Here is a 23,932-nt window from a genome sequence, read left to right as displayed (position 1 = left end):
CAACTTTGAAGTGTGAGACTTAAATATGATAAAAGATTGAATGTTTTGCCAGTACCTTTGGAGAAAGTTATGAACAGGAGCCTTCAGAATATATTTAAGGTTATTTTACTGTGTGAATCAAGTTTCTCATCTGGAGCACTGCTGGTGTTTTAGGTGGGGCAGTTTACGCACTGCACGATGCTTAGCATCTGTAGCACACATACACAGCACTAAATGTGGGTAGCACAGCAATCAGAATGTTCCCTCCATATTTCTAAAGAGGAGTGGTATCACAACATCTTCTAGAGACGTGAACTATAAATTTGAGAGGCCTAGAGCACCATGAGAAAGGAATTAAAATACACCTAAAGACTTTGAGGGTGTTTATTTGGCCCAGTGCATCACCACTGGAAATTGTTGGGCATTTTGAAGAATTTCAAGACTATATAATTCAGCTACTGGTACCTTACATACATAAAAGAGGAAAAGAAAAGGTTTAGGGTAGATGGATTAAACCTTTTTTTTTAGTATTTATTTTTTTTGGCTGTGTCGGGTCTTAGTTGGGGCATGCGGGTCTTTCATTGGGGTGCATGCGCTTCTCTGTAGCTGTGGTGCGTGGGCTCCAGAGCATGTGGGCTCTGTAGTTTGTGGCACGCGGGCTCTCTTGTTGAGGCGTGCGAGCTCAGTAGTTGTGGCGCACGGGCTTAGTTGCCCCGCAGCATGTGGGATCTTAGTTCCCCGACCACCACGGGTCGAACATGCGTCCCTGCATTAGAAGGCGGATTCTTTACCACTGGACCACCAAGGAAGTCCCAGATTAAACATTTGTCCTTACTTTGTCAGAAATATCCAGAGTTTATCATTAAAGACCGGAACAGATTGTGCCCCTTCAGCACTGTCTACAACTAAGTACCTACTGTTTACTAGGCAGTGGTCATATTCTACCTCATGTGTTCTCTTTAATTCTCATAACAGCCTTTAGAGGTATTTTCAGTTTACATATGAGGAAATTAGTTGTTTGCCAAAGATAACAGAACTGGTACGTGCTGAAACAAGGACCCAGCATCAGATTTCTTTGGCGCTAAAACCCAGATTCTTTATAAATTATACGGTGCTATCTTTTGGGTGAAAATTGATTGATGTAGAAACAACAATACCAATATGGTAGGAAAAGGGATAATCTCATTAGAAGACTGGCTTTCCTTGCTAGCAACAGAGATTCTCTCCTACCTCTGCATCTGCTTACTTATTATGCTACAGTGTTGGCATGTCTCTTGATTTTCGTGCCTTAATTTCTCCTGGGATAGTAAACTTACATATACTGTGGATTTAGGAGAAAGTTATTGTATGAGGAAATTGTTTTGGTTTTTTTTTTTTTTTTTTTTTGCTGAAAGAAGAGCTATGAGGAAGAGGCTTTTCCGGTTTTGGCTCAAATGTTTTAGAAATAAATTTTGTTTCATTCTTAAGCTGTTTTTGCAGAAAGTTGAAGTCTAGAGTAAATATCTCAGATTTTCCCATCATTCTGCTACTTAGTTATTATGGCATGTGTTCAAACCATTCCAATTTAAAGCTACCTTATTCAAAAAACAAAAACAATGAAGGATCTAAAATGAATGGTGCATAAACGTAAAAAAATTTTCCTCAGTCAATGAAGGGATTATAGAAACTGCTATGATATATTTACAGATATATCTTAATGTAGCTAATTTTTACTATATAACCAAAAGAACCTCTGCCACTGGCTAGGAGTGAAGAGGATGCCTGGTCTAGTTTTTCCCGTGTAGAGACATTTCTTGCTTTGATTCCATAAACTGCAGATGGTAGTTGGTTTGCTTTTCTAAAACCTATGCTGGGGATACAGAGAACAACTTTGTGAATACCAACTATTTGTTTTCCTCATAGTAGGACTCCCTTGATCCAAGTTTAATTAGACACAATTTTTTTAATTTGGATTGTTTTTGCTTATTAATATAAAAATGTATTTTGAAAAATGTATACCTAGTAACGATAGGTTGAATCCAGAGCATTGAATTAATGCACTCCAAATTCCAGTTTTGAGTCTTTTCCTTTTTATGATTCGTCTGTATTCTAATGATTTAAGCCCTTACTACCTCTTTTCTAATTATTTTAATCTTCTAATAACTTGTTGGAATTTCTTCAAAATATAAGTAACATATTTAAGACAGTATAAACTGGAGTGCATTTAGAATTAGGTTGTCTTCTCTTCAGCATTTGCATAGATGATTATATGTATGAAATCACATTATTTTGCTACTTACAAAGCAGAACTTATATTTGAGTGTTTAACAGCTTTATTGAGGTATAAGTTACATACCATAGGATTTATTTATTGAAAGTATAAAATTCAGTGATTTTTAGTAAATTTACAGAGTATGCAACCATCAGCATGCTCCAGTTTTAGAACATTTCTGTAACCTCCCAGAATTCCCTTGAATCTAAATATTTGTATGTAATCCCAAGCCCTAGCCACAGGGAACCACTGTTCTGCTTTCTGTTTTTAAATTTGTCTTTTTCCTAGAGGTTTCATGTAAATGGAATCAGACAATGTATAGTCTTTTGCATCTGTTTCCTTTCACTTAGCATGTTCTTTATATATATACATATATATATAAATTTATTTATTTTTGGCTGCGTTGGATCTTCGTTGCTATGCGCAGGCTTTCTCTAGTTGCGGTGAGGGGGGGCTACTCTTCCTTGTGGTGCGCAGGCCTCTCATTGCGGTGGCTTCTCTTGTTGCGGAGCACAGGCTCTAGGCGTGCAGGCTTCAGTAGTTGTAGCACGCAGGCTCAGTAGTTGTGGCTCACGGGCTGTAGAGTTCGGGCTCAGTAGTTGTGGCGCACGAGCTTAGTTGCTCCACAGCCTGTGGGATCTTCCCAGACCAGGGCTCTAGCCTGTGTCCCCTGCATTGGCAGGCGTATTCCTAACCACTGCGCCACCAGGGAAGCCCACTTAGCATGTTCTTGAGGTTCTTCCATGTTGTAGCATATATTAATATTATGTTTCTTTTTGTTGCTAAATAGTATTCCATTGTCTGGATATACCACATTTTGTTTATCTATTCACCAATTGATAGACATTTGAATTGTTTTCTGTCTTTGGCTGTTAAAATGCTGCTATAAGTAATTGTGTGCAAGTTTTTTTTTGTGGATATATTTTTTCTCTTGGTTAGATTCCTAGGATCAAATTTGTTATCTCCTTTAAGCCAAGGTTCTTTCCTTTTTGCCTACTTGTCGTCTTTAAAATAAAGGCATTGGATTCCCTCTCCTCCCCGCCCCCCTCATTTCTTTCCTTTTTTCTCCATTCTTTTTGCCCAGGGAGCACAATACTTGGGAACCCGAGAAAAACTTGGATTGCCCTGAGCTAATTTCTGAGTTTATGAAAAAGTATAAGAAGATGAAGGAGGGTGAAAATAACAAACCCAGGGAGAAGTCAGAAGGTAACAAGAGGAAATCCAATTTCTCAAACAGTGCTGATGATATCAAATCCAAAAAAAAGAGAGAGGTAAGCTTTATTTCTCCTTCCCCCCCCCCCCCCCGCAAACTATTATTCTGCCTCCCCCAATCCCCCTCCTTCCAAAACAAGGGCATTATTTTGGTTATTTCTGTTCTAAGGATGGCCTGCAGGGTAAATCGTTGAACAAAAGAGCTTCCAGGGAGACATGTTGATCGACCACAGCGCCCCCTCCTGGATGAGTGAGAAACGTAATATGTGTTCGCTGAATTGCGTTAGGGTGGCAAAAATAAATCCCATAAAACGTTCAGCTACTCTGTGCCTTATCCAAGAATAAGTGGCTAATTATCTTAGAGAGGGAGAGTCTTTGGTGAATTTTTTTAAGGATATAAAGAAGCTTTTAAAAAGCTTCACTTTTCTTTTGTTCCAAAGGTAGCACTTACTTTCAACCCTTTATATTCTTTCTTTTTTTAATTAAGGTGAAATCCACATAAAATACAATTAACCATTTTAAAGTGAACAGTTCAGTGGCATGTATATTCTCTTTTTATCCTATTATATTTTTACATACTCCAAATAAATTTTCATCTTCCTTTTGAATCCTTTTATTGTTCAGTTTGGAAAAGTGTGTTTATGAAATTTTGGTTTGATTCAGTTGCCTTAATTCTTCTGAATTTTAGCTCTCAAGTAACTAGCCATAAGCAGTTATTGCCTCTCTCCTTTTTTCGTCTATATCTTTTCCCTCTGGGCACACATATACACATACCCCACCCCTCAGCTTCCATTCCTTTCATTTATTTCAAGGTTGTGAAGCCTTTTGTGGTGAAGGATGTACTGTACCCTTAAAGTTTAATAAAATAAAAGCGTAAGTCTGCTTCTGAATCTTCTAGCATCACTGCCATAAGCATCCTTATTTATCTTCATTCTCCTTGGATACCCATCTTTCTAGAGCATCAGTTCTCAGCCCTGGCTGCACATTAGGATCATGGCAGGGGACTGGGGGGTTGCTTCAAAAATCTCCAGTGCCCAAGATGCACCCCAGACCAATTAAATTCAGATTTCTGTGGGTCAGACCTAGGCATCAGTATTTTCTAGAGACTTAACACAAGTGATTCCTGGTCTCCCGAGGAAAGAAAATGGGAGACCAGCTTTCCAAAAAGAATTGAAATAAGAGTGAAAGATTGGAGGCTGCCAGTGGAAGTGGACTCTAGGTTTTTGTTTGTCTCCTTATTTGTTTCCCTAGTTAATTTTATGTTTTACAGTCTTATTTTCAAAACTGCCCTATTCTGGTGAGGTGTGTATATCATTGTGATACAGTGTACTGGTAAATAATTTGAGAATGCCTTCCCTTCTCTAAGGAGCTAGGACTTGTTTCTTTCCTTTTTTTTTAGCCCTTTGTATTCTGGCTCTTGTCATTTGATTCATTTTCTAGCTAAGTAAAAAGACCAAAAAATAACGCAGGATAAGACTTCTGTAGCTATTTGTGACATATAGTGTGTATTGGCTCAACCTAAGGCTTCTGTCCTTTTCAAAAGAAGCGACCTGGCTTTGAGACGCTGGCCAGTGCAGAGAGTTTTTTTCCTAGGCCAGGTTCTGTTGCTGCTGACCTTGAGAACCACCCCACGTGTCCCTTACATTGTAATGTTCATCTGGGGGCCCATAGCATTCTCAGCAGTGCTGGCGGCTGTCAGGTAGGCAGCTGGGAAGATAGGTGATTGTGTATCTTAAAGGTGCAGGAGGGGATTTCGTTTCTTTCTTTAGACCACTGCAGAAGAACTTTGTTAGCCGGCGTTATGCCTGATGTAAGATTACTGCCTGTGTAATGATTTTAGCATTTTCCTCACCTCGCTCCTTTTCAGCAGCTTGAACAGTTTTCTTCCCTTCCCTCCCTATGTGGCAAACTGTTTTCAGCCGCCAGCTACGATTTACGACTTGGTTTGTGCACCAGCATTCCAGCTGTGAGCAGCTGTGTGCACATCTGGGAACCTCCTCCCTTTCAGCACCCCCAAAAGAGGCTATGCTTTTGAGTCTGTATGTCCCCTGATTCATGCATGGAATTTCCTTCCCAGTGTGGGTTCTGGTATCTTTGGGGACCACCTGGATGCTGAATGTATCTCTCAGAAGAAAGCAAGGTGAATGTCAGATCAAAGAGATTTTATCATGAAAATCAGAGATTTCGTTCACTTAGGCAGTCTTTCTGAATCTTTTTTTGTGTTGCCACTAGATAAGTGGCATTATCCTCCATAATGAGGTTTTTAAAATTACCTGGTTTGTATAAAATTTCACCATTTTGCTCTCACCAGTGCCATCACACCTGAATCAGACCCTATGCTCCTTATCTAGATTGCAGTTTGACCAAGTTTGGATAATCCCCTACGGAATTATCAGTTTGATTTAAATCACTGTCCAGTTCTGCTCTCTAAAGCTGATGACCTATCTCCATCAGGAGGGGACAGGCACAGATCAGGGCCTCTTCCCCAAGTGTGTGGTTATTACAGTATGTGAGCTCTGAAAGAAGTTTTCTATTTTATGGTAGTGCCTTGAATCATTCTTATCTCTGTTCTTTCATAAATATAGATGACTATGTGAAAAGAAGTATTAAAAATATTGGTCAGTGTTAGGTGAACTAAAAGTCTAGAAAATAAAGATTGAGAGGTGCTATATTTGAAGTTTATAAAATGAAAAAGGACTTAGTTCAGGTGGGCTTGTTTATCATCTCAGAAGCAACAGTTTAGGGGTAGTCTGTTTATCATATCAAGATTAGATTAGGGGATTAGAGAAGTTACTAGATGATGACTCCAGAATATTTTAAGGGATATTACGCAGTTTTAGGGACCACTCCTAACCCTTTGAAGGAATACTTGAAGGACAACTGCATCTTCCTGCAAAAATATCTTTTAGCATCATTGTCACTGGCTGACCCAGTATTGTATTTAAGTTCTAAGAACTTTATGAATTGGGTGACAAAAATGGTGTCCGGTGATATTAACTTAGGTTGTGCTTTGTTGAGCTGAGAAATGGGGAGGTTTTTTACTCTTATCTCCAAGCTGTAACCTTTCTTCATCTTCTGTTTATAGCAGAGCAATGATATCGCTCGGGGCTTTGAGAGAGGATTGGAACCAGAAAAGATCATTGGGGCGACAGATTCCTGTGGCGATTTAATGTTCCTAATGAAATGGTGAGAGACATTGGGCCTCACTCTGCGATTGTGTTTCCTTACCAGTGGCTTGAGTTCGTATGGAAGATAGGGAGGGAAGACTGAGTATTCCCCAACTAAGAATTTTGATCGTCAGTGATCTAAATTGTTAACTGATACCAACTGTCAGTATTAAATGGGAATTATGGTTCAGAATGGATTTAAGACATTGTAAAGCTTTGGTATGAAGCCTAATTATATTAGCCCACATACCAGAGAATGGTAGAATTGAGGTAGGAAGCAATATAAATGTGACCTAACCGTTTATTTACACAGTTCTGAATCATTTACCGTCACACCATGAGCCTGTGGCCATGGGATAGGAGTTGAGTGAGGCTTTCTGCCATCGTTGAAGACCAAGACCACTGAATAATGTCTAAAAGAGAAAAATAATCTTAAAGAAAAGCATTAAAACATCCGGTAGAGGGAATGGCTCTTAAAGGAAAGTGTGGTTACTTCCCTTCAGTTTGGTTTCTTAAAGACTAAGTGATTTATGGTGTGGCCCTCACTACCTCTCTGTTTCCAAGTGTTCTGGGCTTGTGATTTAAGTTTGGTCTCTAAATAGAGGGTTCGTGCTACAGTGCCACAAAGGAAGCTAATTACATTAAAAGTTGTATAGTCAAGAGGTTTAATATTTTATCTGATCGAAATTTTGCTGGTAAATTACCCAGAAGTCTATATTTAAAGAATCACTATACTCTCTCTGAAGTAAGGAGCTGTATTGACTGCTTTTCCCACTCAGCCATATATGGGACTTATGACTTACATTCACATATTAAGTAGCTTTTTCGACCACTGTCCAAATTTGGGTAGCTGCTCTGAGCTGTGTGTTTTCCCCCATCTCTTCTCATCCATAATGCTCACCTCTATGAATTCAACATCTCTGTCTTCTAGAGAAGGAGTTAGTTGTCTTTGCTCACATCTCAGTGGAATTTTAATTTAAAATTTTTTTTTCTTGTTTTGGAATCCTGGTTAGTTAAGGAACTTGCTAGATTTTTTTGTTATACCGGAGAGTAGAGCATGTGTAACTTGGGTACTTGAAATTTGCAGCTAATTCCTACATTTCATTTTAGTGACTAGATTTTACGTTCTTTGATGACTTAAATTTCTGTTTTCTTATTGTTCCAATCCACAGTTCTGACCAAAAGGATGAGTGTTTAAAAAGGCCACAAGATGGGGGTTAGGACCGTTTCACGATCCAGATGATGCAGAAACTGGATTGAGCAATTTGTGCATAATCAATAGGGCTGAATGTAGGCTTGATCGTGTGTGCATTCACATGCTCGTACACACAAATAAAAATTATGGGAGCAGAATTTATATAGTAGTTTAGTCTTCAGCCTTTTGTTGAAGCCTGCTGTTTTCGATCTATTCTAGCTGCAGACTTCTGTTTCTTTCTGATGTAGTGGTTAAATGATATTTACTGACAGTTTGATTCATTTACTTAAATTTCTCCTTGAAAGTGTGGAACTGTTAGGATCCTTTTCCCTTTGAAATCAAGATGGAGAGGAAATCAAGTCAGCTAAATCATAATTTAATAACATAAATCTATGTTTGGACAGACTCTCGCTCTTCCTCTCGTTCTGAAGTCTCATATTCTTTCTCTCCAGGAAAGACACAGATGAAGCAGACCTGGTTCTTGCAAAAGAAGCTAATGTTAAATGTCCACAAATTGTGATAGCATTTTATGAAGAGAGACTGACGTGGCATGCATATCCTGAGGATGCGGAAAACAAAGAGAAAGAAACAGCAAAGAGCTAAAGGAGGGGGTGGTCTCTGCCATTTCTCTTTGTACATAATACATTCACCTCCCTGCCTCCTCTCCCTCTACCCACCCCCTTCTATCCTAAACACATCCATAAAAAATGTGCTTATCACTGTGCTCCACAGGAGAAATGTCGGTATTGGTTCTCTTGTAACATAACTGACGGTCTGATTCATGATAGGTGTCTCTCTGTGAAGACCAGGCATTTGCATACTGTGTGTAATTCTCACCAGTTTTTCCTTTGCCCTGCTCTCTTCCTTCTGCTCCCCTGTGACCTCAAGATGAGTTATAACTTTTTAATCACCTTAGAGTCTTGATCTTTTCAGGGTTGGTCGCTTTTTAGTGGGGGATTTTGCTATAATGATGATGAATTTTGGTTTCTTTCTTTGGCTGTTGGAACATGTTGATGACCAGCTAGGCTTTGTTTTGAGATGTTGGGTTGGAAAAGATGTTGCCCATCTTTTTAAAAAGCCAGTAGCAACTGCCTACGTGTTGGGGCTTCCCCAGCCTCATTCAGCTGTACCCAGGAGAATACAGGGTTCCTCGTGTGGTCTTCTGGGCCACCCTCTGTTGTTCATCCTCACCCATCCTCCCAGAATAGCTCCATCCTTTGGAGGGCTTGAAATTTTACATTCAGATTTGTCAAGGCACTCCTTTTAGCCCCAGGACTTTTGGCCTTGTCTCTCAGCGATCCCTGATTCTGCTTCTGCAAGTTGGTGTAGGCTGTCATAAAATGACAAGATTATTGACTGTGGAGACTTGTAGCTATTAGTACATGAGGATGACAGGGTAGGGTACAATTGTCTTTATGATCACATATGGTATATATGTATTATTTCCTTCCATCCCTCCCATTTGGATTATCTATTTATGTAGGTGTGAGTGACTGCCTGGTGCTTGCTTGTGCCAAGGTGCTAGGCACCCTCCAGCCCTGCCAACTTTTGTGGCCTCCCAAAGCATTCCTGTTACCAAAGAGGCTTCAAACCTGACCCTCACTTCTCAGTGGACCCAAGTTTCCCTCCATGCCATTATTTTCAGTGGGGAATTCTTAGAGGGGAGCCATTGGCCACAGTATCAATTTTAAGTATTCATAGTGTTTATAATCATAAATGTCCTGCTTTGATGACTCCTGGATTTGCCACCAAGAGTCCCCAAAGTATTAACGCTCTTCCCTTTCTCCACCCTCAAACTCTTAGTTGTATCTTTTTTTTTTTTTAAATGCATTTCCATGGAAGACTATCAACCTCAGAGAGTGACAGGCCCCGGCAGTAGCATGTTGACACGACCTCTTCCTACTCAGCAAAATACTTCCCTTTTGGCTTCTTCCTGCTTTACCATTATATTGAGAGATTATTTTTCTGATTATATCCTCTGCCTTTGTTCCCCAAGAAACACCCTGCTTCTCGTTACCCTTTTTTTCTTGTAGTTGAAGGGGGCTAGAGAATCAAGACTAAAAGTAAAGAAATAGCAGGGTTTTGAGCATCCTTGTCCCAGCCCAAAGCTGAGGAGATAAGAATAAATGCTTGAAATAGCCTTAACTCTGGAGTTCACCAGCCATTGAGGTTTTTGTGGTTGCTTTTGATTTTTAAAACGTACATAGCTGTCTGGCCAGGAGCATTCAACCATTTCTAGATTATTCAGAGTAACGAGGGGAATGGAGAGATTGCTCCAGTCCACAGATGAGCCGAATAATATGCAAATCATATACCCATTCATAGCATTTGTTAACATTGCTTCCCTGCTCAGCTGCTGATTGAATTCTGTGTGGTTGTATAAATTATGTCAAAAATTATACTGCACGGTTGAGAAGACAGCTGTTGCTGCAGTGACATGACAGACTGGAACAATGAAGCTTTTGGTTTCAGCCATCCAGGAAAATCCTTCTGAATGGTAATGTGATTGGGTGAGAACGCATAACCCATACCTCAGGTGGGTAGGGGTTTCATCTCCATCTTCCTTAACTCTGAAGGAATTAAAGGCCTAGGTCAAGTGCTGGATAGTTGACAGTTGTTAGTACTTAATCTGATGGGCATCTGAAAGAAAGGATAGTCAGAAAGGAGATTTTTCATACAAGTAACTAAGGATATCAATTAGGGTATACCAGAATAGGACAGAAGTAGGCCAGAGCCACTGAGGAGGTAATCCGGGTCTCTTAAGTTGGCAGGTGGAGAAAATGACAGCTTATCCATGTAGCCAGAGTGTGTCTCCCAGGAGCAGTGGGTATGTAAGCAAAGTACAGTGACCATATTTTTAGAGCCCAAATCTAGCCTGTGGACAAAGAACACAACCGAATTATTTGGTACTAAGACTGGTCTTGAGAAACGTGGGACACATAGTTGCCAGGGTTGTAGGTAATACGTAAGGCATTCATCAAAATCAGATTTCTTTTAACAAAAACCCCCAGTATCGTCTACTACTCATCACCCCTTTAATACTTCAGTCTTCGCTCCATTCATCTTTTTCTGTCCACAGTTTACTGAATCATGGTCTTGTACTGAGTGCTGCCCAAACAACTTGTTCTCTCCCTGCCTACCCACTGCTACTTCTGTAGGAACAGAGGGAGCCAAAGGCCAATACTGATCTCAGCCCTCAGCAGAAAGGAGACGGATGCTTGCCTGTTCTTCTGGCATTTGTTAGTGCTGAGTAGCTGTCCAGGCCCTTGGAGGATTGCAGCCTCAAAGAGAAACCTGCTTTCATGGGGCTTTCTCCTCTCAGAAGAGTCAGTGGCCCTGGGCTAAGCGCTCTTAAACATCTAGGTCTCAGGTGCTCAAAGTATATTTTTCTTATGTTAAGTCCTCTTTCAAAACATCTTTCTAATGCTGAATTTTTTCTTGAAATCAGCATTCAAGGATTTCTCTTTCCAGAGAATGTAGCAGAGCTTTGACCAGCAGAGTCTACCAAGGTCAGCATAGCTGCTTTTCTGAGCCCTGGGCTGGGCGGATCCCCTCACATTAAGATCAGCTGTTAGAGAACGTCAGCCCTGATGGAAGCACCCATTTTTAACCTGGAGAGAGCCGTATCATTTTTCCTCCTGCAGTCCGGTTTTCATCTGCTCAAAGGAGCATTTGGACCTGTGGTGTTCCTTAATGCTCGAAAGTCTATGGTCCTCGGCTGGCCCCCAGCCGTATATCCGTACTACTTTTTTTTGTTGAAGAAAAGTTGGTCTTTTTCCTGTAGTTCCTGCAGTTTTAGATTCTTCTTAACTCTTCGTACTTGTGCTGTAGCCTCCCTGCAATCCAATTTCCTTATCTTTAGGCCAAATCCTTTGGCCTCAGGGAAGGTGCCTGTGATTTTCATCTTGTGGTTTTGTCTGATCTGTGTGTAGCCCAGCTTACCTAAGGTACAGTGAGGGATCCGTGTTTGGGCTGGGGAGTGATTGTTTTTGCCTTTAGGGTTCAAATTTGAGGGCCTAAAATAAGTTCGCAGTGACCTGAGAACTTCAGGAAGGGTTATATCATTAGATTTGAAATGTGGAAATGGTTTCTCACAAATTAGGTCAAAGGAAAAGCTCATTTTGCACCCATGGCTCCATCCTTTTGGTTTAGGTTTTTAGAGTGTTGAGATCTGTACCTTTGTAATTAGACCACCAAGCAAGCATACCTGTGTCAGGTCAGAGAGAGGAAAGGTCTGGACCCAGTGTATTTGTTTCATTTTGGCTTTACCACTAATCATAAAAGTTTTCAAAAATAGAGATGTTACCAGCCTTGCCCCCAAGAGCACATGCTCGGAATTGCCTGCCCCCCAACTAATCATGGTGGATTTCTATTGAGCCATCCACATTCCGGCCACCTTACTGTACATCAACATGCGTTTCATTCAACGGACGTTTTTTGGCCCTGGGGATACCAAGTTCAAACAGATGCAGTCCCTGACCGCAAAGAATCTTCATACAGGTGTGGGATGAACTACTACCAGTTCATTGTAGTAAATGCTACAAATGGGCACACATTTTATATTTGAGGGCAGAGACAACTGACTGGTTGGTATAGTTTGTGGCCCTAAAGTAGGAGGGTGACAACAGGTTCGTGTGTAGAAAAGACGTGATCTTGGGTGAATTGAACTAACTGGCCATAGATGGACCACAACAAAGGGTTGTTTTATTCCAGAAAATAAAGATAACGGGTTTGGTTAGAAATGCTACTACAAGAGAAAGGTGAGTGGAGGTTGAGAACCCCTGGTTTCAGTCCCTATTTGAGGCTCTGCCAAAGTATTTAAAGGTAGTTAATCCTTGCTTGTGGAAGGTATTAACTATGTTGCAGATCCAGTTACGTGTTGTTGCTGTATTGTGGGTTCTGTAAAATGTATTCCTTATGGATACTTCATCAGTGTTGCTCACACCTTTTTCAGTTTCTCATCCCTTTTGAAGGAATTAACATGAGGCTGGCTTGAAGCCTAAAACAGGGACATGCTTTCCAATGACAGAAGATTTGCCAAGAAGAAGAAAAAAAAAGGCTTGGGGCACATCTGGTAACACCTGGGCATCTATTCTGGGCAGTGTAGTTTTATTTAACACCTCAAGATGGGGATTTCTAAGCAGAGACTTGTGGCACTTATGTGGAAACCTCTCCCAGAAATACACATGACCCAGAGTTTCGGATTTAATCAGCCTAGGGAGGTCCAGGGTGAGGCCTGTGAAGAAACAGTCTGGCCTTAAGAAATGTCCTAGTTCTGACCATGTGATCACAGGAAAAATGCTACTTTGCCTGCATAATTGAGAGTTGGATAATTGAAAGTTGACTCAAGTGTGAAGGTTCCTTGGATAGCTTCATAAAAATTCTAGTTTCTTTTTGCTTGCGCTGGATTTCTTGGATTTTAAACTACCTCATCTCGTCTTTTTAGAGTTACTTCAGGCTTGTCGTTGCCACTTTAACATCATGCTTGACTGTGGTGGTTTTCTAAGATGGAATGTTTCCTATTCGTTGAGAGCGTGTTTTCTTGCTTTTTATCCTGGTCCTCATTTCACCTAACATCATCACATGTTGCTCCTCTGTCAGAGAAATATTTTAAGATAGTTTAAAATCTTGGTTCATGGGAAGAAAGAGACCCTCCAATGCTATATTTGTCTCTGAGGTCAGTGAGAGAAGGAGTTAAAACAAGGTGGTGGGGGAAGGGACAGAACCTGCACTGGAGGCAGTCGACAGGGGAAGAACCATTAATTAAAACAATTTCAAAGTCAACTGATTGTGATCATTAATGTCACAATAGATCAAAACCTAATTATCACTGCCTAGGTAAGAGCCATCAGTATTAATCAGAAAATCTAATAGGAAACTATTATCAAGAAATTAGGCCAAATTGAATGCAATGAAGTTCTTGCCATTCTCTCTCCTCTCCTTTTTTTCTTTTTTCTTTTTTTTTTAATTTGGCGATGTCCCCTGGCATTGGCAGGTGTGACCCTCACAGTTGACCCAGGCCCCAGTGGCCAGTTTGTCATGATTTCTGAGAAATTCCAACACAGACTGAACCTGAACTGTCACTGCTGCTTTAATCAGTCTTGAACTTTCTCATCACCTGGTCTCACCCAATGTGATCAGCCATCAATGAAAAAAGGTTTATATTTAGGTCTTGGAACGGTTGGTCCTTCCTGGAACTAGAGCATCCCTGGTGAACATTATACTGTGTGTGTTGATTAATCATTCTTCGAGCTCCTGAGGTACGTAGGGTCCTGTTGCTCTGGCTACTGCAAGTAGGTATGGAGGAAAGGAGGGGCTTCCTGCCTGGAGATCCTTCCAGAAGACCTTAGAAGATAGAGTTTCATCATGTCACGGCCCTTTTAAGGCTCGAGTCACTGTTTTGCAGTTTCCAGGAGCTTTAGGATTTGATTCTAAACCAGGACTGTCTGTGGTTTTAAGTTTTTTTCCCCTTCGTTTTAGGGTAAGGGTCATAGTGATTTCTCCCAGAATCCAGTGTAAATCCAAAGGAGGGGGGAACATGTTTTTTCTTTTGCCTTTCTTTTGTTAAAGATTTATGCCTCTGGCAGGAGGTAAGAATATGACAAGTGTCTTCTGACTAGTTATAGAGATCACTTTATACCCTCTCCCTGAATGGAAGAATAAGTGTCACCATCTATATTCTTAACTGTTTTTGAAGATACTGCAATTCCTGAGGTTGAGCTGAGGCAGAAAGATTGGAAAGATGCTGGCCCTGGGTATTGTGAGGAGGGATGAGTAGCAGCAGGGGGTGTTTGGTGGTGCTAGGGTTCCTAGCTTAGCCTGTAGAGAATGTTGCTGCTGCCACCGCAGTGGCTGGCCTTTCCCCACCAACCTTGGAGCTCAGAGCACTACCCAGACCACCTCTGAGGAAGTTGTTCTTAGCTTTCTGCTTGAGTGTGGTCTTGCTTCACTCTGAATTTTAGGAATTTGGGTTACTCGGTATAGAACTTTGAGAAATTGGTGTGACTTAGTCCTTCACCTCTTAAGGTAAAGTGAGTATTTCTTTACAAAAGAATTCATGCCCTGGGCTTCCCTGGTGGCGCAGTGGTTGGGAGTCTGCCTGCCGATGCAGGGGACGCGGGTTCGTGCCCCGGCCCGGGAGGATCCCACATGCCGCGGAGCGGCTGGGCCCGTGAGCCATGGCTGCTGAGCCTGCGCGTCTGGAGCTTGTGCTCTGCGACGGGAGGGGCCGCAGCAGTGAGAGGCCCGCGTACCACAAAAAAAAAAAAAAAAAAGAATTCATGCCCTTAATGTTTAAACTGTAATTTTATTTTCAAGACACCCATTAACACATGACTTTCAGAAGCAACTTCTTTCTTCAAGGTTCCTTGCGTTGTGCTAGATAAATAATGGGCCATCAGTTAATACTTGTGGGTTGATTGAGTTCATCTGGTTTGCAGGGTGAGGTGTGCTACTGGCTTCCTTTTGCTCCCAAGTGCACTCTTAAGATGTAAAGTGCTCCGGGGATGGACAAGAATTGAGTGGATGCTGACTATGGTGCCAACCTCCTCAACTGATTCATAATGGCTGACCTTGGGCAAGTCACTCCTTTCAATGCCTCAGTTCCCCATCTGTCAAATGGGGATAATAATACTGACCTACCTCACAGGGGTGTTGTGAGGCATTGTAAATCAAAGTTGCTAGAATACTTTAGGGTCCTCGACGGAGGATGCCCTGAGCCGAGGTCTAGGCCTGCCATAGGCTTTTGTCCTCACTGAGCTGTCCCACGGTTGGAACTACTTAGTGACCTTGGCAAATTCTCTGCCCCCCACCCCTCATCAAAGCTGCTAGTTCAGATGTTGACAGTGTTTCCATGAATGTTGAAGTCCTAATAGTGCAGACTTAGGATGTTACGGGGGAAAGCACTTAGTCTATTTTATGTCTTGCATCCACAAAGAGAGCCTGTTTGAGACCCAAGAGCATTGGATTAGGGAATCAGGGATGCTGCTGCTGCTTTCTCTGCTGGTTGGGAATTAAGGTCCCATACCCCATGGGCTTGGGACAGACTTGGGTTGTCTCGGGAGCAGAGCACACACAGTGGGTTTGATTTATATCTTGGCTTGCTGCTCCCTGAACCGATCCCAGGACGGCTGGGTCACTTCACCCCTTCGTGGTATCTGTACCCGAGCCTTTGCCTCCCCATAGGAACCAGCTGGTTCAGTAAGCATAACCACTTCTTCCATCCCCCACCAAAAAAGAGCCACATGTTGGAAAATTTTTTTCTAGAGATAAGCTTAACACTCAGAATCGGGCAGTGATGCTCCTGAAAGCTTCATCCAGTTCACTGTATTCAGCATCTGTCATCTCTTTCTCGGTGTCCACTGTCTGAACCTGACTTTGACCTTTCTTCCCTCTGGTTTGGGAAAGCTTTGGACACTTTGTATTTGCCCAGGTGTGGGCCCAAGAGCCTTGCTCTCCGTCTCAGTTCAGGGGCTCGGCTGGCTCCTCTCCCCAACAGGGCTCTTTCTCCTTTCCCTCTCCTTGGCCCTAGATGTGTAACCCCTGAAAAAGCACAAGGTCCTGGCCCCTTGCTGCGGTCACATTCTGGTTCTCATTGTTTAGTGGACTCTGCTCCTCTGTTGACTGCACTGGCGGCACCAGGCGGTTCTGTGGAGTCCTGGAGGATGGAGAGAGCACGGTCTGCCATCCTGCCAAGTAGCCAGGAGTTGATTTGCCCACGGCCACAGGCCTTCTCACCCCTTCCCACAGGATGGGATCTGAGAGATTCCAGAGGCTGGGTTTCTTTCAGCACTCGGTGCCATCCTGAGTAGCAAAACAGATCACACTTTGTAGCCAGATTTCTGAATGGAAAAATGGGAAATTGAATTCTCTATGGACCTTTTTGGTTTGTGGGGGAGTTTTGGTTGTGTTTCTGGGTTTTATTTCAGCCAAACATGTCTGCTTTTGATTTTTTTTTTTTAGGATAAGTGATATATATATATATATATATATGTTCGCCTTTTAAATGTAAATGTTTAAAAGTAGGCAATTTATGTGTTTCCACAACTGACATCTGATGCAGACCTCATTCTCTCCCCCTCTTCCACTCTCCTCTTTTCCCTCTTTTCATACTCTTGTATTGGTTCTAATAAATGGTTGCTTTTCAAATACGGATACTGAGTGGTGGTTTCCAAAGTCTGGGTCTTACACTCTTTCGTTAATTTGGGCCCCAAATGTCATCCAGTGGCTGCGCATGCGTTTGTGACAGAGCTGGGAGGCTTGGAGAGCAAGGGCTTTTTTCTAAGGATTGTCGGTCTCTGACTTCGCGCAGATAGCCACAGGGTGGCGCAAGCCTGAGGGAATAAGAGAACGTGTATCCTGTTCCCTGCTCCTTCCGGTAACCCCTTCAGACTGTATGCCTTCCTGGTCTTGGAGCTGGTGTCTCCTCGAAATGGCTCAGAGAATAAACATTAACCCTTAGGAACCCAGGGGACCCCTAGAAAAGTCAGCCCCTAGTTATTAGAATTTGTGGAACACCACATGGACAAACAATCTGAATCAGGTTTGAAAATCCCAATACATGTGAATTACGTTTATGAGCTGTTACGCTTTTGATTTGATTTTGATTTCACAAATACCAAAGAAACGGAGGATCTAATGACTGTGGGTCATGGTGGGGGCAGTTGGAGGTTGGATTAGGAAGGAAAAAGAGTGTGTGGATAGTCAAGCATTTATTGCGTGATACAAGCCTGATGCCGTTCTGAATCTAATGGATACGTGGGCAAAAACTCACAGAGGAGTGAGAAGTGAAGACGGAGGGATCCCAGGACCCAGACATCCTCCCGGGAGGCACCTCCGCTCGTTTTCCACCATCTCTTATCTGCAATTCTCCCTCTTGTTTTCCCTTCTTGCTGCTGAGTTATAGGGTCTCCCCAGTCTAATCTCGTAAAGTCTTATGAAGACATCTGTAGGTTGGCTAGTTTAATGGTCCATGACCCCATAAACATGGGACAGGAGAGCCATTTGGTCCACTTCAGAGCCAGACCTTTCTGAACGTTATTTATTTCTTAACTCTGAAGCCTGGGACTGCTCACCCCCTTCCCTTTCCATCTTTTTCTAGTCCTCTCACCATTGTGCCACTTTGCGTTGGGCTCATCAGGAAGCACGACTCTGGGGTTTTGACACCCACTCCCACTCCTAAGCAACTGTGTCTCGGTTTTTGTTTCCCTCTGACGTGTCAGAGGGTATGCCTGCCTGGCCGTCACTCAGATGAGCTCCGCACCGCTCCTCTTCTCCCGGGAACCCTGCCTCTGTGTGCTGGGCCAGGCCCCCGCCGGCCAGTTGTGCCTTCCCTTTTGTCTCCGCTAAAGGGCCGCAGAGCTCATGGAAGTCCAGGCAGGCCCAGACAGCCTAAATGGAGGGCTGCAGTGTGGGAGTCTGCGCTTAGCGCACGGCTTGAAATCGCCCTGCTAGGAGGAAGCAGCCCCCCAGGCAGCCTCCGCCCTTTGGAAGGAAGTGTGAGCTGGGGGCTGAGAGCCCCACTGTTGAGAGCGGCTACACAGAGGGGAGCCCATTACAGCCTGTGGATACGCCGAGCTGATCCCCGAGCCTGGGGTGTGACCTGCGGGGTGGATGGGGGATAAAGCAAAGCTGGGCCAACTGGTGTTCGAGCGTGCCACACGGTACGGTGCCCTCTGCTACTCCAGCAGAGCTGGGGGTAAAGGATGAGTGAGAACCCTCACGGACTCCCCTGCTTAAAGTCGTGGACACGGTGAAGACACGTGAATGGAAGGGTCTGGCTCTCAGCTCCGTGGCTTCTCAGCCTTTGTTTTATCCTCCCCCTTGCTCTCCTGCTTCCCCCACCGCCTCTGCAGCTGTAACATCTTGCTTTCCAGGTGCCAGCTCCCTCCTCTCTCAGCTTCTGTCTTTATTTGTGCGTCTGTATTCTTTTTACGGTTCCTCCCCTTTGTCTGCTCCATCGTGTGTGTTTTTCTCTTTCTTTGTCTTTTTTTTCTTCTCATTTCTGGTCTCCGCACCCCATGTTCTCTCCACCCCCTTCAAAGTCCATAAGCAGCCTCAATTTGGACATTTAATTTCAACCCCATCAAATTATTATCTTTCTTGCAACAACCTGGGACTCTGTACGAGCTCTTTCTACCCCACACCGCCTCTGGAAACAGGTGCATCTCTCCGTACAATGTGATGCCCCCTCCCAGACTGGGGGAGGTGAGGCCGGCTCAGCGGCTTCATGCCCCTTCTCAGCAGAACCTTGTGCGATCATTTGGTTATGAGCCAAGGGGAGAGAAAGAGCTGCCGAGAATTGAGCTTGCTGGTAAATATGGGGGCTGCTGAGATGAAAAGGTTTTTGGGGTTATTATTGCACCCTTTCCTCTCCCTCCCCCTTCCTGCCACTGCTGTCTTCTGGGGAAGGAAGCTGGTGGGGAGCCGAGGTATTGGCCACAGCTGCTGCAGCTTATGAAATTCTGCTTCTACATCTGCAGCAAGGGTGGGAGTGGGGGCAGGTGAGCTCCGTAGGGAAGGGGAGGAGGGCAGGGGCGCCAAGCCCCTTGCCTGTGCTGTGTGGGAACGGCATGGACCCTTCCTTCCTGCTACTTCCAATACCATGCAGCACCTCTCTATGCAGCCTGTTTCCGCCCTAACTTCTCACCCCTGCTGTAACCCTCTGCTCCTTTCTGTTTCAACTCTTCCGGGCAAAAGCCTGGAGAGCCAGCTCTCAGAGACCTGAGCCTGACTGTGCTCCTTTGTCCTCTGTCACACACACCCTTTCTCTAGTTCCTGCCTTACCACTCCAGTCCCGTCTGCAGGAGAAGCTGGGTGGTAGAGGGGATGGAGCTGCTGCTTTGAGCCCTGGGAGAGAGCAGGGCTGGGGCTACCTGTTCCTCAGAGGGGATGGGGAGGGTGCAGGCACATCGGCTCCTAGACCAGGACACAGGATGCTCTCTCTCCATGTGTTCTCTACCCTTCTCTCCTCTCCCCAACTACCTGCCTCTCTCTGACTTTTTCTCCTGTTCATCCTTTCTCTGTTCCTGTTTTTCCCTTTTTTATCATCAGTTCCTTTTCCCTTTTTTCTCTGTTTTTTACTTCCATGTTACTAAGAGTAGAAGTAAGTAAGGGGGCTTGAGGAAAGGGGTTGAGAGGGAAAGAAAAGGACACGGGTTTTTTTTTTCCACTTCCCCTTTGGAGGTGTGGGGATGAAGAATATCGCCCGTTTTTCTCTTTCTGGGGATTGAAGCATCTCTCCACCCTCAGCCCTTCTGATTTTCTCAGCAATGATGTCTAAAACAGGGATTCCTAACCTTGAAAAACAGTCTCTATTTTTATTTGTTTCTTTATGATTTTGTAGATGAGCGAAAACCTTGCCATCCTTACAGTCAGTTCCCCGTGTGATATGTTTCCGTTAGAATGTTTAAGATGATCACTTTGAGAATTTCATAACCGTGTTGAGATGACTGGAGTCTGGGGTGTTGTAACGAGGCAGGAAGTCACTGATTTTTAGTGTCCAGCTCAGCCAATTGGATCCTTATTTCTGTGTGAGTTTGTTGCAGCCTTTCAGCATGGGAGTAAAAACTTTCTTCCTGGCGGACTCCCGTTGCCCCATTCCTCAGCCTAGGGGATCATGGGGCAGGTCAAACCCAGATGGGTTCCCAGTTTCCCTTCCTCACCCTAAAAGGCAGCCCAGTCTGCCTGTAGAGGGAGGCGAGGAACAGTGATCTGATCTCTCATCCCCTCCCTTTACTTCACCCCACGCTTCTTTCAGTCATTGAGAATTTGAGGGTTTGGATCAGAGAAGAGGGTTTCTGGTTTGGATTAAGGAGCTGGGCTAGGAGGGATGGTTGGGGGTGAAATTGCAAGCTTGGATGGAGGAGGTGGGAGAGAGAGAGAGGGAGGGAGGGAGGGAGAGAAGCGGGTACAAGGCTGTCCTTGTGAAAAACTGGGAGACTGGAATGAAATGAGGAAGGATGGGAGATGAGAGGCTTGGAAGAACACGATGTGCAGGGGGCGCATGTGCCATGTGCCAGAACAGATGCGAGGAATGTGGATGCTCACAGAGGGGCCTGCAAGGCCCTCCGAAGCTGCATCTCCTGTGTCCAGGCGTATCGTCTTCTTCGCTCTGACGCAGCTGGCTGGAACTTCACTGCTGAAGAGCTCTGGGCAGTGAATCAATGTAGTGTTTACCCTCATGTGTTCTGAGTTAGAACAGTCTTTGCTCAAGACTGGATGACCACCCTGAAAATCTAGGAAATGTTTTCAGTTACTTCGGAAGGCCCTTCTGCACCCCGAATGACTTCTGTTTCCACACTGGCATGGGAGGTGGAGGGCCTGCAATCCTGGTATTCCTCCCTTCAATCCCCGATCCTGCTTCAGGCGGTCCCAGGAAGGGTCTGAGAGGAGAGTGCGCTGGTGGGGGGGCGGGGGTTGGCCATACAGGGGCCCCATTGGCTGCAGATAGGGGTGCACTAATGTTCATTAGAGATTCAGAACTGAATAGCTATTGCTACCACCTCCAAAGAAGGGATGGGGCAAACAGCTCCAATTTTGCCCCCAAGGAAATGGCGGGTTTGTGTGTGTATGAGAGTTGGAGGGATGTGTTAATTTGAGTATAACTCTCTGAATATATGTTTTTGCTCATCTGAAGGTGTTAAATTCCATGGCGTCCAACTTCAGTCACTCTAACGGCGGGGAAGCAATGGCCTAGGTAATTCCAGGCAGCAGATAACCCCCAAAGCATTTATGAATATGATTGAAATGTGCTTTGGACTGTGCTAGGGACGGGCTTTGGAAGGTGCCTTGTGGGCCAAGAGGAGGAAGTCATTAATCGCGGCAAAGGAAAGCTGCTCTTAGCTCTGCACCAGGACAGCCATACAGATCAGAGGCAGAAAATGGCAGGCACTGAGTCTGTTCAGGTGGAAAGGCAAGGAGGCCAGTAAGGGCCTCAGGGGCAGCATGCTAGTGCAAGGCTAGTAAGCATGTGGGAAGGTCAAGGGCACAGAGAGTGGCAGGATAAAGTGTGGATTGAGAGAGGTTAGGAAGCAATAGAAGCTCACAACTGACCTTGCTCTGGGGCCAAAGCACCAGCCTAGGAACAGCCCGGGCACTGGAAAAAAATCATTAGGTGAGAGTTCTATCAGGCTTTGTCTTTCACAGGCTGTGTGATATTGGTTAAGTTAATTTTCCCTTCTAGGTGTCAGTTTCCTGAGAAGAGTCAGCTGAAATGTTGAACAATTATTTCATTTTTCACTAAATAGTTTATCTTTTCTTATAATCATAACAGAAAGTTGATAAAAGAAAAAAGTGGAAAAAGCATAATCCTATCACGTTAATACAATACATATTTCTATGTTTGTGCGCTGGATCAGATCTTTGTCCATAGGAGACAAATTCCTATTTTTACATTGTGTACCATTTTGTATGTTTTCACTTATCATAAAATAGTTCCATAGCACTATGTATTCTTTCTTTTTCTTTTTTGTTTTTGGTAGCCCAGGTGGGATGCAAGTAGCACTATGTATTCTTAACAATTATTGTTTAAAATTATTATGAGAGAAACTAAGCCTGTGCGCCACAACTACTGAGCCTGCGAGCCACAACTACTGAAGCCCACATGCCACAACTACTGAATCCCGTGCACCTAGAGCCCATGCTCTGCAACAAGAGAAACCAGCACAATGAGAAGCCCGTGCGCTGCAACAAAGAGTAGCCCCCACTCGCCGCAACTAGGGAAAGCCCGCATGCAGCAACGAAGACCCAACTCAGCCAAAAATAAATAAATTAATTAAAAATAAATAAATAAAAATAAAATGATTATGAATGTATTACATATGAATTCTATCAGGACCTGGGGTCTGGAAGGCCCCTTTCTACCTCTCTGGCTGCTTCAACTCAGCTTCGTACCTTCGAACTAGTGGTGGTTCCCGTGTTCCACCCTCAACACTTGTTCTCATCTGTTTCCTCCTCCTGAGATAGCTCAAGCACTCTCATAACTTCAACCATTACTTACGATAAGGCTCGTGAGCCCCAGACCTATAAGTCTGGGCCTCAACTGTTTCTCTGTCCCCTCTGTGTCCACGTGCCTCCTGCTGCCTCCTCCTGAGTATCCTGAAGGCTTCTCAAAGCAAAGAGCTCTGCGGGTGGAGTACATGTCGTCCCTGCCTTCTGACTTCACAGTCCAGGACACGGCTGGTGCTGGAGGATGGTCATCACACACTGACTTTCTGAAAGATGGACAGTGAACAGGATGTGAACATAATTTAACGAATGACATGATATGACATCGAGGTGGGTTGGATTTGTCTCCATCGTCACCAGCAAGTGTGAAACTCACCAAGAACACCAGCGTGGTTTGCAAGACCCTCACTGCCTGGACTGTCTGGCCCCAGCTCCAGTCCTCCTTCCTGCCCTGCTGCTTTCTGCATGGGACTGTCTCGGTCTCAATACCCTTATCAGTGAGGCTGTCCCAGCAGTGAGGTTGCACATTATGTCCCTTGAAGCACCAGAAAATGTTGGTTTCTGAGTTTGGGATCTCCAAAAATGGCTCCTAAATCCTTAGTGCCCTGGTGGTGTCTCAGGCCTGGGAGGGAAGCGCAGAGGACAGAGGTGGGTATTGGAGGGAGACAATGGAGAGCTCCCCTAGGAGAGCAGGGGAAACACTGGGATGGAGAGAGGATAGGCTTTCTAGAGGATGGGAAGAAACTAAGTCGAAACTAAGTCCCAGAGGAAAGAGGAGAGAGGAAATAGAAAAGTGGGTGTATAAAAGGAGAGGAAAAGAAAAGAGTAAAAAGAAAGGTGAGAAGGATGGGGTACGGTGGAGAGTGAAGGAAAGGCACCACATGAGGGAGAGGCACATGAGTTGTGTCCAGCACCTCCTGGACACCATCGCCATAAAAGAAAGTTGATGAGAGTCTTGATGGGGACAACTTCACCAAATGTCCTGTCTGTGGAATGGGGCGGGGGAGGGGTATGTGTATGCAAGACGATGTCAGAAAGATGATGGGTCTTGTCACCAGTTCAAGGAAGTTGAGACCAGACAGGAAATAGGGCTGGTATGAGGGATCCTTCTGACTCTGCCCAGGGGCTGTTGAACAAGATACCCACAGAGCAAAGTAGAGCTTTCCATGCAATGAAGGCATT

At 44.1% G+C, this 23,932-nt stretch overlaps 1 protein-coding gene across 3 annotated transcripts in view; it reads left to right on the top strand.

Annotated features, from left to right (window-relative positions):
• Positions 1-16,951, top strand: part of CBX5 (chromobox 5) — a 36,325-nt gene extending 19,374 nt beyond the window's left edge. For all 3 annotated transcript variants that reach the window (XM_082665708.1, XM_082665706.1, XM_082665707.1), the window contains 3 exons: positions 3,315-3,501; positions 6,528-6,628; positions 8,257-16,951. In XM_082665708.1, the coding sequence (XP_082521834.1) occupies positions 3,315-3,501; positions 6,528-6,628; positions 8,257-8,407 (439 nt within the window). In that variant the 3' untranslated portion in view covers positions 8,408-16,951. The remainder of the gene's footprint in view (positions 1-3,314; positions 3,502-6,527; positions 6,629-8,256) is intronic.
• The last annotated feature ends 6,981 nt before the right edge of the window (positions 16,952-23,932 follow it).

Source organism: Grampus griseus (genome assembly GCF_964374135.1).
Source record: "Grampus griseus genome assembly, chromosome: 11".
Lineage (NCBI taxonomy): Eukaryota > Metazoa > Chordata > Mammalia > Artiodactyla > Delphinidae > Grampus > Grampus griseus.
This window is presented reverse-complemented; position numbering and strand designations above follow the sequence as displayed.